This window comes from Macrotis lagotis, chromosome X (assembly GCF_037893015.1).
Source record: "Macrotis lagotis isolate mMagLag1 chromosome X, bilby.v1.9.chrom.fasta, whole genome shotgun sequence".
NCBI classification, from domain to species: domain Eukaryota; kingdom Metazoa; phylum Chordata; class Mammalia; order Peramelemorphia; family Peramelidae; genus Macrotis; species Macrotis lagotis.
In genome coordinates this window covers 424,943,417-424,959,492 of record NC_133666.1, presented here as the reverse complement: position 1 = coordinate 424,959,492, position 16,076 = coordinate 424,943,417, and the positions used below count along the sequence as shown (strand labels likewise).

At 36.4% G+C, this 16,076-nt stretch overlaps 1 protein-coding gene across 1 annotated transcript in view; it reads left to right on the top strand.

Moving 5' to 3' along the window:
- Positions 1 to 15,490, top strand: part of XKR4 (XK related 4) — a 505,596-nt gene extending 490,106 nt beyond the window's left edge. Inside the window, 1 exon segment of the mRNA XM_074205152.1 lies at positions 14,491 to 15,490. Coding sequence (XP_074061253.1) covers positions 14,491 to 15,437 — 947 coding nt within the window. The 3' untranslated portion in view covers positions 15,438 to 15,490.
- Positions 15,491 to 16,076: the final 586 nt, after the last annotated feature.

Below are 16,076 nucleotides of genomic sequence, written 5' to 3'. Positions count from 1 at the left end.
GTTTTCCCTATGTTGATTATCTCCTATTTATCTTTGATGTAGCTTATTTATAAATGCTTGTTTGCATATTATCTCTACAATTAGATTGAGAGTTCTTTGAAAGTATTTGTTTTTTGGGTTTTTTATTTTTATTTTTTTTTTTGGCTTTCCTTTTATTCCTGCTGCTTAGCTAAACATCATATTCCACTCTGACCCTATGGACCAAAGCATACCACCCTCTTTTACTAACATTCTGTACAGCTTCAATCTGAGTGGCACATTTTACAATGCCATATCACTATGCATGGGATTTTCTTTTTTCTTTTCTTTTCTTTTTTTGACAAAGATACCGGAGTAGTTTGCCTTTCCCATCTTGTGTAACTCTGCATTTCATTGAACTATACAAACCCCTCCACAGCAAGGCAGTGGTACAGAAGAAGATCTGAGTGTATAGTAGGGGCTTAAATGCTTGTTGACTCAAGGATTAAAAATGGTCAACTTTTTTGGGACTCATTTCAGTACTAAAATGCGTTTCTACAATCCAGCTGACTTCCCCCCTTAGAGCCCTTAGAAGCTGTGAGCTTCTTTTTCTTTTTGCTTAAAGCCTCTAAGGTCCATTAATGTTCTATTCTTTCCACAACACTACTGTCTGCTGGTGTAAAAATGAACTCTTCTGTTAGTTTTCTGCTGCTGCCATCTTCTGGGTCTTTGAAATTGCAGCAGCTATATGACCTTTTCACATAGGGGAGGGGTTTATGGACTCTTTTTGTTTGAATCCTCAAGGGATATTTCAGGTCTTTTGTTATTCAGATCCATGACCAGTCAGGCTTCACTGTGTGTCTTTTTAAAGACTTTTCCTCTGACTTAGCTGTAGCTTTTTAAATTCTGTCTCCTCTTTGAATTAGAGTTAGAAAATTCATTTCAATTCTCTTCATAATCCTGGTCACTCTGTATTATGCACCCTCAGAAACCTTCCCTTAATAAAAATAAAGGAGCAGGGAGGAACAAGAAATTTCTGTTCTGCCTCCTGGGTGTACCAAGCATACTGCCATCCCTACAACTACAAATAACCAGATATTTTTTCGCAATGTTAGTCACTGTATGGAATATAAAATTAGACATCTTTCCACATAGTGAATTTATATATTTATTTAGCCAAGATAAAAGGTATAAATATCCTGAAGAAGTAGATACTTATCCCAGAAAGAGAAGTATGTTTTCCCGGTACATTAAGTACCTTTCTGTTCCCTGCTATTCTCTCTCCCCCTCTTTGGACTAGTGCAAGTGATTAACAACCAATTCTCTGGAAACATTTATTCAATGTCTGTCTTGTTTAAAGAACTGAGTACAGTACTATTTTATTAAAAAAAGATAAAGGACAGGGGAAGCTAGTTGGCGTAGTGGATAGAGCACCAGCCCTGGAATCAGGAGGACCTGAGTTCAAATTTGAACTCAGACACTTAACATTAACCTTTGCCAAGTCACTTGACCACATTGCCTTGCAAAACCTTTAAAAAAAAGATAAAGGACAAAGGCCTGGATCTCAAATAAATAACATTTTATTTGGCAGGGGAGGGGAAGATGAATGTAACATCTACACATTTAAATATATAGGATATATAGCAAGGAGTGATGGGACAAAGAAAACAATCTAGGACAAAGGCATTTGAATAAGGGAATAGATTTCAAATCATGCTCTGAATCTTGTTCTTACACTCACAATGTGATCATGAACAACTCTATGTGGTCTAAATTTCCTTATCTCTAATATGAGGAGATCGCCTCTTAAAGCCCCTATGATCTTAGAGGTCAAATCTGAAATGAAAATATTTTTAACTAGAATATCAGATTGTTTACATAAAGGTGAGAGTCTCTGATTTGAGTAAAAGATTAATTTTGAAAGACCTAGATAAGGAGGAAGTTCCAAGAGAAATTCCTAAACAAGTTAATAATAACAATAATAATAATAATAATAATAGGTTTATATAGTAACTACCTTGTGCTAGGAACTACTAAGTGCTTTGCAAATATTATCTCATTCTATCCTCACAATAATATTGGGAAGCAGGTGCTATTTTTATCCCTAATTCACAGTGGAGGTGGATAGAGTACCATTGTTGGAGTCAGAAGGACCTGAATTCAAATGTGACTTAAGATACTTGACACTTGCTAGCTTGTATGACCTTGGGCAAGTCACATAACCCTGATTACCTCACTTCCAGGGCCATCTTGGGCCATCCTGATTCATATCTGACCACTGGACCCAGATGGATCTGGAGGAGAAAGTGAGACTGGTGACTTAGCACAGCACTCCCTCACTCAAATCCAATTCATCCACATGATATGGCATCACCTCCCTGATGTCATGGTCTTCTTTGAGAATGAAGGACAAACAACATCAATAATTTACAGTTGAGAGGCAGCTAGGTGGCACAGTGGATAGAGTACTAGCTCTGGAATCAGGAGGACCTGAGTTCAAATCCAGATCAGACACTTAATAATTTCCTAGCTGTATGACCTTGGTCAAAATCACTTAACCCCATTGCCTCTAAAACCTTAAAAAAATTTACAGTTGAAGAGACTGAGACAAATGAGATTAAGTGACTCACCCAGAGTCACTCTAAGTAACTAAATCAGGATTAAGGAGCTATTCAGAATTTGAATTAACAGTTACCGTATTTCCCCATGTAAAAGATGCACCTTAATCTTGGGGCCCAAAATTTGAAAAAAAATGTATTACATAAAATTATTGAACTCAAGTTTTTTTCATCATGAAATTCAGGGACCTTCTGCTCATATCTTTCAGGCTTCTTTTGGACAAGTCTGGTACATGGACGCATGCTTAATCCATTCCGTTTTTAAGAACCTGAAGCACCAATTGTGTGCTCCTTTGAACAGTCACTTCTTTTTCATCAGCAATTCTTCTGGCTTCCTGCTGAACCATCTTTGTGGACAGAGGAATTTCAATGGCCCTTTACTCTTCAGTCCATCTCTTCAATTCACCCTCTAATTCAGGCCATTTTGCTGACTTGCCTCTCATTACCTTCTTCTGCCATAGTATTTCCAGTAGGGTTTCTTCTTCCCATAGCCTGTCTTGGATTGTTTTCTCAGTTGAAGGAGGGCTAAACTTGCATTCAGCAGCATGATTTCCATTCACTTTTGCAAACTGGATCACTTTGAACTTGAATTCAGCACTGTACGAAAATCTTTTCTGAGCCATTTCTGGGCAGAATGTGACAAAATGTAACCTAATAAACCAATAACAAATGTGAAATAATGAACACAAAGACAACAGACACAAAAAATCAGGAAAAACAAGTAAAAAAATCTACCTCCCAGTTTTTAGATGCTCCTAGTTTTTAGACCCCAAATTTTTTGGAAGATTGTGCTTCTTATACTTGGGGAAATACAGTAATCGCTTCCACATCACAATTTTGCTAATGGAATAAGAAATCAAAAGGGATATTTTGGAGTTTTTCAGAGACCAGCAGATGATACAGAAAAAATATTTTTACTGAATATTTACCTACATATATCCTAAGATCAAATACTTAACCCAAATTTTTTAATAGAGTACTGAAAACAACCCACAAAAGAAAAATTTTTAAATCAGACTACTTCTTTGGTACAAAGAGAGGGTCAAAAATTTTTCTAGATCACAAAGTAATCCCCTCTAATTGCTGAGATGTGAAAGGGATATAACTATGATTCTTCCTAGCTCCAGTCGTTCACCACCTACCTGCCCCTCTCTCCTCCTACACAGAGATGGGAAATGGTGTATAGAGTCAGAGCAAAGCTAATGGTCCAAATGGATTTAAAAGCAGAGAGCATGAAGGGAAATAGTATGAAATAAGACTAAGAATATAAAGGGTTTTAAATACCTAGTTAAATAGATTGGATTTTATTCTATTATCAATAAGCAGCCCCAAAGGTCTTTTGAGCAAGGAAGCTATCTTAGTCAAATGTATACCTTAGAAAAGTTATTTTGGCAGCTATGTGAAGGATGAATAACAGGAGAAAGACTGAGGAAAGGAGAATGTGACAGTGGACTAATCCAATTCAACTGCTGTCCTCAGGTATTGGCTTAAAATTCCTTCATAAGGTTGATCATGTGTTCATGGTACAAGTCTCTGAGAGATGGTTTGATTGAAATAACAGTGAAATACTCATCAAGATACCTAATGTCTAGTCCTGGCTTCTTCACTAGTTACCTGCATAACTTTAAAAAAGTCCCTTTCCTTCTGAGTCTGTTTCCTTAGCAATAAGATCTGAACAATAGTCCTTATCTCTAGAACCTCACAGGAGAATTTAATGAGATCATTCCTGTGAAAGTTCTTTGAACAACCCTCTATAGGTCTGGTATGTGATGCTTAAGAATAATTCTTTTTTTTTCCATATCATCTATGCCTTTTAAATGTGTCATTACTGGGTGACTAGGTGGTGCAGTGGATAAAGCATCCTGGAATCAGGAGGACCTGAGTTCAAATCGGACCTCAGATAATAATTACCTCACTGTAAAACCTTGGGCAAGTCACTTAACCCCACTGCCTGGGGGAAAAAAAAAACTTAATTAATTAATTAAAAAATAAATGTGCTATTACAATATCAGTGATTGGAAAATTGTGAGTATTAATCCCAGTTAACAATCCCATCAAAGAAAAGAAGACCATGTGATAAACTATGTAAAACCCTTTATAGATAAGAACTAATTTTCATTTTCCTATGATTTTTCAGAGTTGAAAGAAAAAGTTTTCAGGAAGCAGTTGAGAAAATTTGGAGCCTGAAGTCAGGAAGACCTGAGTTCAAATGCAGCCTTAGATATTTATTGACTGTGTGATCCTGGGCAAGTCACTTAGCCTCTATCTGTTCAGTTTCCTCAACTGCAAATTGGAGATAATATAGCACCTATTTCCCAGAGTTGTGGTGAGGATCCAATGAGATATTTCTAAAGTAAGTAGCATAGGTAGCACAATGCCTAGAACATAGTAGAAAATTCACAAACACTTTTTTCCTTCTTTCTTCTTGCAGCAGTGGTCATTGAATTCTCCAGACATTTCCAGGTTTTAAAATCTAAAGAGGAGAACGGGGGAACAGTATTTTTCTGCCTCATGACTAGGGAATGTCCAAGGATCTGCTTTTGTAAAGAAAGGAGAGACAAGCTCAATCTGTTTGACTAAGAATCAAAGAATTAGAGGACTTGGTTCATTTCTCTGAAGCTCCTACATCAAGGGAATTGAGCTATAAATCCCATGAAGCTTTCTCTAGAGATTTCTGGGAATTCGTGAATGATGTGAGACTGTTTCAGAGTATTTTGAGAGAGGCATCTCAAACTGAAAGAGTAAGATAATGATATTAAAGGTAAAAAAATTAGATAGCTGCCTGAAATGATAAATCAAGAGGCAGCACAACCAGGAACAATTTCTAATATGTATAATAATGACTATATTAGCCCCCATTGCATGAAGGTCAGATATGTTACATTTTACTCCTTCTCCCCACAGTGTTCTCCAAGTACCCTCAAAGAAATCTGGAAATAGCTAATAACTACCATTGACCAAAGAAGTTACTGATAATGTTTCCCCAATTTTAGGGATTCCCAGTATTCCCAGTTCCATTTAACCACATAACTATTGGATTAGTTTTTAATGAAAGAATGTTTATTTTAAAGGTATAGCTAAATATATATATATATATATATATATATATATATATATATATGTATGTATATACAGTTATCCCTTTCAAATTGCAGAGGTTAGTGGCATGGAATCCTCTAGATCTGGAAAATCTGCATAAAATTTTTCAATCCTCCCTTTGTACCAGAGAAGAAAACTGATTTTTATGATATTAAAAGATTTTATATATATATATATATATATATATATATATATACATGTTTACTGTATCTAGTATACTGTATACATAAGGCTTTCACTTTTCATTGCATGGTTAAGCAAGATATGATTTTAAATGTAATCTAGGTTTCAAACCTACATCAGTAGAATGAATAATGGCAACTCTATATGCCCAAATGAAAGGGTGAAGTTGATATAAAAAATAGTATTCCATCATTCTTAAGAGATACACATGGTTCCATACTCTATTTTGGAAATGACTTTTGGAGAAAGCGGGGAAAAATACTTTAGGAAGCAACAAGGAGATAGAAGAATTGATGCCTCATCCTGATCTCTAGGTTTGTCTTTCCAGAGATTTGGGGAAATTTCCTCTTGGGTCTTGATTGAACAATATTTCAGCTTATTCCCTTGTAAAGAGTTCATTTACACTAATATACTTTCTAAAATGTTTTAATCTGGATAACTCATATTTCTGGTTACTATCTGTTTGAATAAACAAATTTACTCATAATTCACTATTTGTTATTTTCTTTTATGTAGTCAGCATTTGATGAGAATTAATCAATCCTGTAGGTGTAAGTTTGGGTTACCTTTCCCTTTTTTAAGAGACAGACACCAAAAAAGCAACTTGAATTTGAAAATATGGTTCCTAAACTAGAAATATTTAGTGAGACAGAAAAATAAAATTCTAATCAGGTATCTCTCTCTCTCTCTGAGAGATAATTAAATACCCAGCCTTGTGATCCTTTTTCTTGTTCCTCTTGAGACAGAAATCACAATCTCCATTGAAAGAAGTGGGCAAAATTTCATAATACCTATCTATGTCTCCCCAAAAACTGCTTTTAGATTATTCATTTGAATATAGGCATGCCTAGAACAAAATATAGCTTATACCAGCTCTGAAAAGAAAAGGGAAAGAGAGGCAAAACTGGAAACTTTGCATTTTCAGACTTAGTAAACCCCACATTATCCACTGTTCACTTCTGCTATGAACTTCAATGTTGTCCCCTGACTTAGAAAATATCCCACAAACCTTCAGATAAACTTTATCCTTAAATCTTCAGATGTTGTGCTATAAAAGGGACAGTTATAGCTGCCTCCCTGAAAGTGATTATTCTCTAGATTTTAGAGCACTGACCAAGGCAGTATTCAAGGTCCAACTTAGAGACTGGCCATTTCTCACACTTGATCCAGGGGCTTTCAAAAGTCAAATAGCTTCTAGGGGCATTTTTTCTTTCACAAGCCTTTCATTTAATGCTCTATACCAACTACCACAGAAGGAAAAATATTCGTGAGATTATGGAGACTAAATACATTGTCACACTATCTATTGTCATTGGATTGTTTTATTCAAAGTCAAATAAATTGTTTAGGCTGCAGTATGGTGAGAAAGCAGAGGTACAAGGATCAGTCAGGTATCATAAGGCTATTGATATAATGCACTAGAGACTATGACTACTAGGATTCCAAAGGCTCAGACAGATAGTGTGCAAAGCCCTCTACTCAGAACTGTAGCTTCTTATCTAGAAATTCATGTTCTCTCAACTCTAGGGGGAATAAAATAGCTCTCATCTTCCTTTGTCCAGGAGAAAGCAAACACTGCCCCTTTTGCATTCTCATTAAAATAACAACCCCTTCCAATTCTTTAGGGTTACTTGAAGAACATAAAGCAGAGAGTTGAGACATTAGGACAAGCCACAGAGCCAGGCAATGCTATAGTCAGGACTGTCTCAGACAGTAGCAAAAATTGGGAGGCTAGCATATATAGAAAACCTGGACTTTTATCCATCACTATTTGATGATGGGCCTTGGGAAAATCCCATAACCTTTCAGACATCTGTTTCCTCAACTGTAAAATTAGAATCAGTCTAGGTATTCTCTAAAAGACTATTAACACTAAAAGTATACAAAAATCATCTTTTTCCATGAACAAGTCCCTGGGGTGTGACCAGGGGTGGAAGATGGCATTCCTAATACTTGATTAGTGTTTAGAAATTTCTTAACAGTGAGGTGTGAATGGAGTGGGTGATGAGAGGGGAGGGGGTCTGTCTACTATGAAAAGTAATGATGGAAAAAAATGACCTGGAGAAGGTAAGAAAAGCTTAAAGTCAAATATCCTATTGCTGTATCACTCAGTTCCTCATCTGTAAAATGAACTGGAGGAGGAGGTGGCAAATCATTCCAGTATCTTCACCACAAGAACTCTGAATGGGGTCATGAAAAGTCAGACATGACTGAAACGACTGAACAGTAGTTGCTATATCATGTCTTACATGAAATTTTTTTTTGTTAGAATGGAAGGATAAATTGGGAGGATGGGGAAAGGAATAAGTTGTTAATACATAATCTTGTGTGTGTGTGTGTGTGTGTGTGTGTGTTTGTATGTGTGCATGTGTGTGTATATCAAAAAGCATTGATAAAATTTATTTTTTAAAAAGTAGTGAGAAAATACACATACACACACACACACACACACACACACACACACACACACACATTCCCAGATGAACAATCTAAGAGTTGTCAAATTCATATTTCAATTTAATGAAATGACCACAAATCAACAAATGAAAATAAAAAAAGTTTAAGAGACTACATTTTCCTATCATCTTAGAAATGTAACTGGGCCACTGAGAGATTGAGTGACTTGACAGGGTCACACAGAAAGTATGTGTCAGAGATGTAACTTGAACCCAATTTTTTTAACACTATGCACTAGACTATGCTGCCTATATCATACAAGCAGTTAACACCATGGGAACTGGTATGCATTAGTAGAGGGAGTTTCCTAACCAAGAATCCCCTAAACCAATGAAATCCCAGGTCTAGTTCAAAACCCATTTATTATTTTCCATGATATTAGTTGACATTTATGTAGCACTTTAACATTTGAATAGTGTTTTATCATATTATCTTTCTTAATCCTTAGAGCAACCAAAATACAGATGACAGATATAAGGAAACTGAGGCTAAGAGATTGAGAGCTTTGATGTACAGAGAACAAGTATTGAGACAAGATTTGAACCCAGGTCTCTGTTGAACAACTCCTTTCCACCACATCACACTGGCTCATTGATAGATGAGTATTGGTATGATCTGATCTGGCTATATAAACATATCTGAGCTGAGAGTACTTTATCATAAGAACAATAATATAAACAATTATAGTACAAGCATAACTAATAGCAGTTAGAGAAACTCCAGTCATATCCAGAACCCCTCTTTCTGATCCAATTTCACTTAAAAGATATTAAATGTGACAATGACAACTTTAGTACAAAAAGAAAAACTATCAATAAAAACAAAAAATGCATAAATGTAAAGAAAAGAATTTAAGAAGCAGACACAAACAGTATATTATTGTTACTAATATCCTAAATTTGCATTTCAAAATTGCACATGTTTCAGATTCATATACAATCATGCTTTTATTCTTTTCATTCATAACGTCTTTTTATAGATGATTGTAATAAAATTTCAAATTAAAAAAACTACTTCAATTCTACCATTACATATAGATAGGTAATAATGGAAAGAAATCTTTGTCTCTAGAGAGATAGACGATTTATTAAAGAGACTAATCAATGGCTCCAAGATTTTAGCTTGATAAGAGTATGAAGAAAAAGATATTCCCAAGAATTATAAAGACCTAAATAGATTATGGATTTTCTTCCATTATTTTACAATTCTGTTTAACATTTTAATATCTCAATGGACTTAAAAGTATTATATTTTCAGCAACCCTCATAGAATTAGGCTGTGACAACTCAAAATCAATTTAAACATTTCCCTTGATTTCACAAGTTTTAAAATTAGTCAAATCAGAATTGTCTATTTGAGTTGGTAAAAATGGACAAGTGAGCTTATGTATCAGTCAATCAAGAATGTTTTATTAGAATTTACATTCCAGGAATACTGAATGTTAGAAAATTAATAGAAAAACAAGTAGACCTCCCTTCAAAGAAGCCACACGTTAATGCTATAGGAAATATCCAAATAGATATATACAGGATATATACAGAATAGAAAGGAAACCTGAAAGTCAGCGATTGAGTTGCACAAGATAATTGCAAAGAAAGATGAGTACATCATGACTAATGCTATGATGCCATCTTCAAAAATAAGTGATGGGGCTCCCACAAAATAAAAGGAAAACTTCCCTGAGGCTGTGTCTTAGAATACATACTCTTTGGACAGTGGAGCTGACTTGATTATTTAAGGTTTGAGTGCCTTTAATTGTCATAGTTTTGCAAGAGAAGAATAAGCATATTACCCACTCTACTAAAATATCCCTTGGGAATCTATAAGTCTCACTGGTTTCTTGACTCATAGCCAATTCCAATTGAATTAGAAATCGTGTTATGATCTCTCAAGAACAATTTAGTTATTTATTTACTAGAAATGTCAAAATTACAATGCAATTTACAAAATTACAATATATATTTCAGCTCCTCACTTTGTTTTCATATTGGATTTAAATACTAGTCCACTTAAAACTAACATGTTATGAGGTTGAATTCAATTCAAAGAAAAAATGAGAAAGCCATATGTAGATATAAGTATTCTGGTGTTAGCATGTATGAATAAAATCAGCAATCTACCAAAACTGGGGAATGATATCTGTGATTTTATTAGCCTGGAGAGACCTACTATGGAAATTCCATATACTCCAATGAATATCTACAACTTCTTCTCTAGCACATAGTCTTGGATTGTTTCCTAGGTCACAAAGAGATTAAATGGCTTGTCCATGTCATTCAGCCAGTATGAACTAGCAGCATGCCAAAGGGTTTATGGTTTTTTCTTTTGAGAACTCAAGGAATGAAGAGAAAACATAAGCATATTTTTCCTATTCTTACAAAAATACTCTGTAGATATACTAAGACCTTGATGAGAACAGGTAGCACAAGGTTGTCTTTTCAAACTGCTAGATTTAAGAAAATATCAATGGGGGCATAGTATGCTACTTTGTGAATTAGTGCATTAGTTATCACTCTATAGACAAATGCAGATTAAAATTCATCTGAAAATAACATTTACATAGTACCCATTATGTTTGGAGGACAATTTCATTGCAAGAGATCATAGAAACTCTAGATATGACATCATTCTTGTCCTCATGTAGTTTACAATCTAATAATAAGTTGCAATAAAACATATTTTGCAAAAAGTACAGTAGATACCTCATACCTCTCAGATTGGCAAATATGAACAGAAAAGACAATGATCATTGTTGGAGGGGTTGTGGGAAATCTGGGACACTAATACATTGTTAGTGGAGCCATGGGCTCATCCAGCCTTTCTGGAGAGTGGTTTGTAACTGTGCCCAAGGGGCAATGAGGGTGTATGTGTCCTATGATCCAGCAATATCACTAAAAAGATGATGAAGGAGGGTAGAAACATCACTTGTACAAAAATATTCATAGCTGCCCTGTTTGTGGTGGCAAAGAACTGGAAATCAAGTAAATGTCCTTCAATTGGGGAAATGGCTTAACAAATTTATGTGTCATGGAACACTATTGTTCTATAAGAAACCAGGAGGGATGGGAATTCAGGGAAGCCTGGAGGGATTTGCATGAACTGATGTTGAGTGAGATGAGCAGAACCAGAAAAAACATTGTACACCCTAACAGCAACATGGGGGTGATGATCAACCTTGATGGATTTGCTCATTCCATCAGTGCACCAGTCAGGGACAATTTGGGACTATCTGCAATACCTTTAATTTAGAAAGAAAGAAATCCTGATATCTTATTGTCTGATCTTGCTATCTCTTTTACTTTATGTTTCTTCCTTAAGAATATGATTTCTCTCTCATCACATTCAATCTGGATCAATGTGTACCATGGAAACAATGTAAAGACTGGCAAATTGACTTCCTTGTGGGGTGGGAGGAGGGAAGTAAGATTAGGGTAAAAATTGTAAAACTTAAAATGAATAAAACTTTTTTAAAAAAGAAAAAATTGTGTATTAGAGATCTACAATCAAAATGTTTTATGATATCTGAGGGGAAAGATCAAAGCCATCATGAAAGGAGGGAGGGGGATAGAGGGAAGTGAATAAGACCAAACTTGCAAGTATCAAGGAGAAGACAGCATTTGAATTGAGTTTAAAGGCTAGGTTGAAATTCAGGTGAGAATACAGCATGTTTTAAAAATACAAGGAGGGGACTAATTAGACAGGAAAGCTGGGGTAGCACCAGATTATAGAGGACCTATGATGCCAGAATTTAAGGATTGATCTTTTATTCCAGAGGCAATAGGGAACCACTGAAGATTTTTGAGCAAAAGGAAGTAGCTAATTATGTTCCATCCAATCTTTATATCACATCTATGAATTCTTTGATAACATTAAAACAATAAATATTACTCTCTGTCATTCACCTTTCTCTCATTGGTGCTTCACCAAACATCTTCCTCTTCTGCTGCAGTGAGCCCAGAGTCAGGAAGACCTGTGTTCAAACCCATTTACTACCTGCTTGACCTTTGACGAGTCATGTAACCTTGCTAAGTTTCAGTTTTCCCACCTACAAAATGAGATCATATTAGTATCTATCTCACAAGATTGTTAGGCAGATCAAATGAGAGAACAAATTCATACTTCCCTGTAAATCTTAGTGCACTATTTAATGCCATTATGTTTTATTATTACCTTTCTTTTCCTTATCATTTTTCTACTTCCTGCCCCCTCTGCTCTATTTTACTTTTCCTCCCAGTTTCTCTCCTTTTTACTTTTTTACATCAGAACATATTTTATAAAAGCTTTGGATATTTTCCACCTGCTAAAATTAATTTACATTAAACTGCTTGCCCATTTGACAGAAAACTGACCTATAAATATTTTCCTAAAAGTCTGTGAAGATGCTGTATTGAACGATTTTGACAGAAAGGCAATTTATAATATTTTTGTAGGGGGAGGAGAAGGGGGGGAAATGGACTTGTTGAGGATGAATTTGGGGAGATGCTTTTGGAAAGCACATCCTTTGTCAGTAACTATTATTCAGGAAATTTAACTTATTCAAGGTTTCCAAATAAAAGAATTCTGAATGCTCTTCAAGAATTGTTTTGTTTCATTTTGTTTTTTCTCTCTCAAATGTCATGTTTTCCAAGGAACCATTTATTTTAAAACTCATTTTTTAAGGATTACATGGCAGCAACTTTTTATTATCTAGAGATTTTTTTTAAACCCTTCATCATATCATCGGGTATATGAGCTGTCACTAAGGGTTACTACTACTTGTGAAAAACGATTGTACTCCTGTGAGCCCTAGATCTGATGATACTCAAAACCTGATTCAGAACTAAGTAGCCATCTGCATTAGGAAAAAAAAATATGGCCTCTTGTCATTCAAGGAAACAAGTCAGATTTCAAAAAAAATTCCAATAACATCATGTATTCTGGGTCAGTAGGCAATAGTAAAGGTCCTAGGAAAAAAATTCACTGAATTAAAGATTGGCTTCATCAGCAGTGATCAACAAAAATGAGGAACCACCAGAAAAGAGGAAAGTATCAGATATGGAACTAATTTACAAAGAATGTTGAACAAAAAAAACCCTATCCTGGTAATTAAAGAGTTCATATTCTAATGGAAGAAACAATATAAAAATAATTAAGTCATGCAAAATATAAATAGAGGAGATGGAAGCCAATGTGAGAGAAAGACAATAGGGGGCAAGGGTTGGAGTCAGGAGATGGATAACCATCAGGAAAGGCCTTTTGCAGAAGGTGGGAGTTTAGCTGAGTCTTGAGAGAAGCCAGGGAATCTAATAAAGAATCCAAGAATCTAAGAGATGAGGGAGGGAGTTCAGACATGAGAGACAGCCTATGCAAAGGCAAGGAGTTGAGAAATGAATTTTTGCATAGAAAGTTAAATAAGCCACCCACTCTAGCTGAATCCTAGAGTGCATGGAGAAGAAAAGTTATGAAGACCTTCAAGTGATACATTTAGAAGAGATAATAGGGAGCTACTAGATTATTGATGAGGGGAGTGACATGGTCAAACTTATACTTCAGAAAAGTCAGTTTAGAAACAGAGTGGATAAAGTGTTGAAAATGTAAAGAGAATGTAATAAAGTAATTCTCTTCATACCATTTCCACTTTACTCCATGCTATGTAGACCCTAGGTAGCATTTTCTCTTAAGATTATATAAGCTAACTTATGTATAGTTGTTTTTTTTTTTGTGGACCTTAAAAGGCTATATAAGAGGTTGTGATTTTCATTAAAAGCTTTCTGCCTAGAAATACACCACCCCCCAACAACCTGGTCTCAGTCTTACTTTCCAGAATAATTTCATATTATTTCTTTCTTTGCATTCTGTACTTCAGTCATCTGGACTGCTCTTTGACCCCCTAAAATGACTTCTACTTCCATGTCGGTTGGCATATTATTCCATATGCCTAAAATATTCTCCCTCCTGTTCTCATTTAGCATTCTACTTCATGACATCTCTGGGAATAGGAATAGAGAAAGAAAATACCATCACCCTCCTAGAAAAGCTGGTACAACAAAGGAGTCCCCAAATCCTAACTAGGCTGCAGCAGATCCTAATTCTATTCCCTCAAGTTCTAGGCTGTCATGTTTCTCAAGAGACTTGGCTAACTCCCACGATACAGTGAGTGTTCTTTTCTCTAATTCCTTGTCCTCTGTTTTTCCAGGTCTCACTGCAGCCGCCTCTCTCGTGTCCTTGGCTTGGGCCTTGGCTTCCTACCAGAAAGCCCTACGGGACTCCCGTGATGATAAGAAACCCATCAGCTACATGGCTGTCATTATCCAATTTTGCTGGCATTTCTTCACCATCGCCGCCAGGGTCATCACCTTTGCCCTCTTTGCTTCTGTTTTCCAGCTCTACTTTGGAATTTTCATCGTCCTTCATTGGTGCATCATGACCTTCTGGATTGTCCACTGTGAGACGGAATTCTGCATCACAAAATGGGAGGAGATTGTCTTCGACATGGTGGTTGGGATCATCTATATCTTTAGCTGGTTCAATGTGAAGGAAGGCAGGACTCGTTGCCGGCTCTTCATTTACTATTTTGTGATTCTTTTGGAAAATACAGCCTTGAGTGCCCTCTGGTACCTCTACAAGGCTCCCCAGATTGCAGATGCATTTGCCATACCAGCACTGTGTGTGGTATTCAGCAGCTTTTTAACAGGCATTGTTTTTATGCTGATGTATTATGCCTTTTTTCACCCCAATGGACCCCGTTTTGGGCAGTCACCAAGTTGTGCTTGTGAGGACCCGGTAGCAGCCTTCACTCTGCCCCCAGAAGTGGCCACAAGCACTCTAAGGTCCATTTCCAATAACCGCAGCGTTGCTAGTGATCGGGATCAGAAGTTTGCAGAGCGGGATGGGTGTGTGCCTGTCTTTCAGGTGAGGCCGACTGCCCCTTCCACCCCATCCTCCCGGCCACCAAGGATTGAAGAGTCAGTCATTAAAATTGATCTGTTCAGGAATAGATACCCAGCCTGGGAGAGACACGTGTTGGACAGAAGCCTACGGAAGGCCATCCTAGCTTTTGAATGTTCCCCTGCTCCTCCGAGGCTACAATACAAAGACGATGCTCTTACTCAGGAGAGGCTGGAGTACGAAACTACTTTATAGAAAACTGAAAGGAGCCATGACGTTACAGTCCAGATTAAGGGTTGACAGCAGGGCTGTGGCAATAACTATACTCTATGGTAGAGTAGAGCAAGGAGGTGTAAAGTCTTAGTCTCGCTGTCATCATGATTATCATTTGATCCACAGGCTGCAGACTGGTGGCTGTAATCCCTTTTTTCAGAGAGGCAGCCCCTGACAGTCTCAGTTCCCTCAGCTGGGGAGCAGATCCCCACCTCTTGAATCCTTGTTCCTATCAAACTCCTGCACAGAGCTTTCAATTAAAATTACAGGAGGAATCTGATGTGTACATGCTGCCTCCAATTAATAGGGCATTTTAATGGGGTTGTCTGATCTTTACATGAAGACATATTCAGTCATGATCTACATAATACACACACATGTACACACACACACACACACACACACACACACCAATCTTCTGTCAAAATGGCTTAGGAAGTTTGTCAATATAAAGCTCTGTTTCTCACAGGAACAAAATGAGAATAGATATTTCCTCAAGACTCCAAATAAAGAAACATTCTTTTTTTTCAATTGGTAAATACCTTCTCATTTGGAAAAAATAAATAAATACAAACATCTACTGTGTGTCAGCCTACCAGTGGACAACAAATGAAAGTGTAC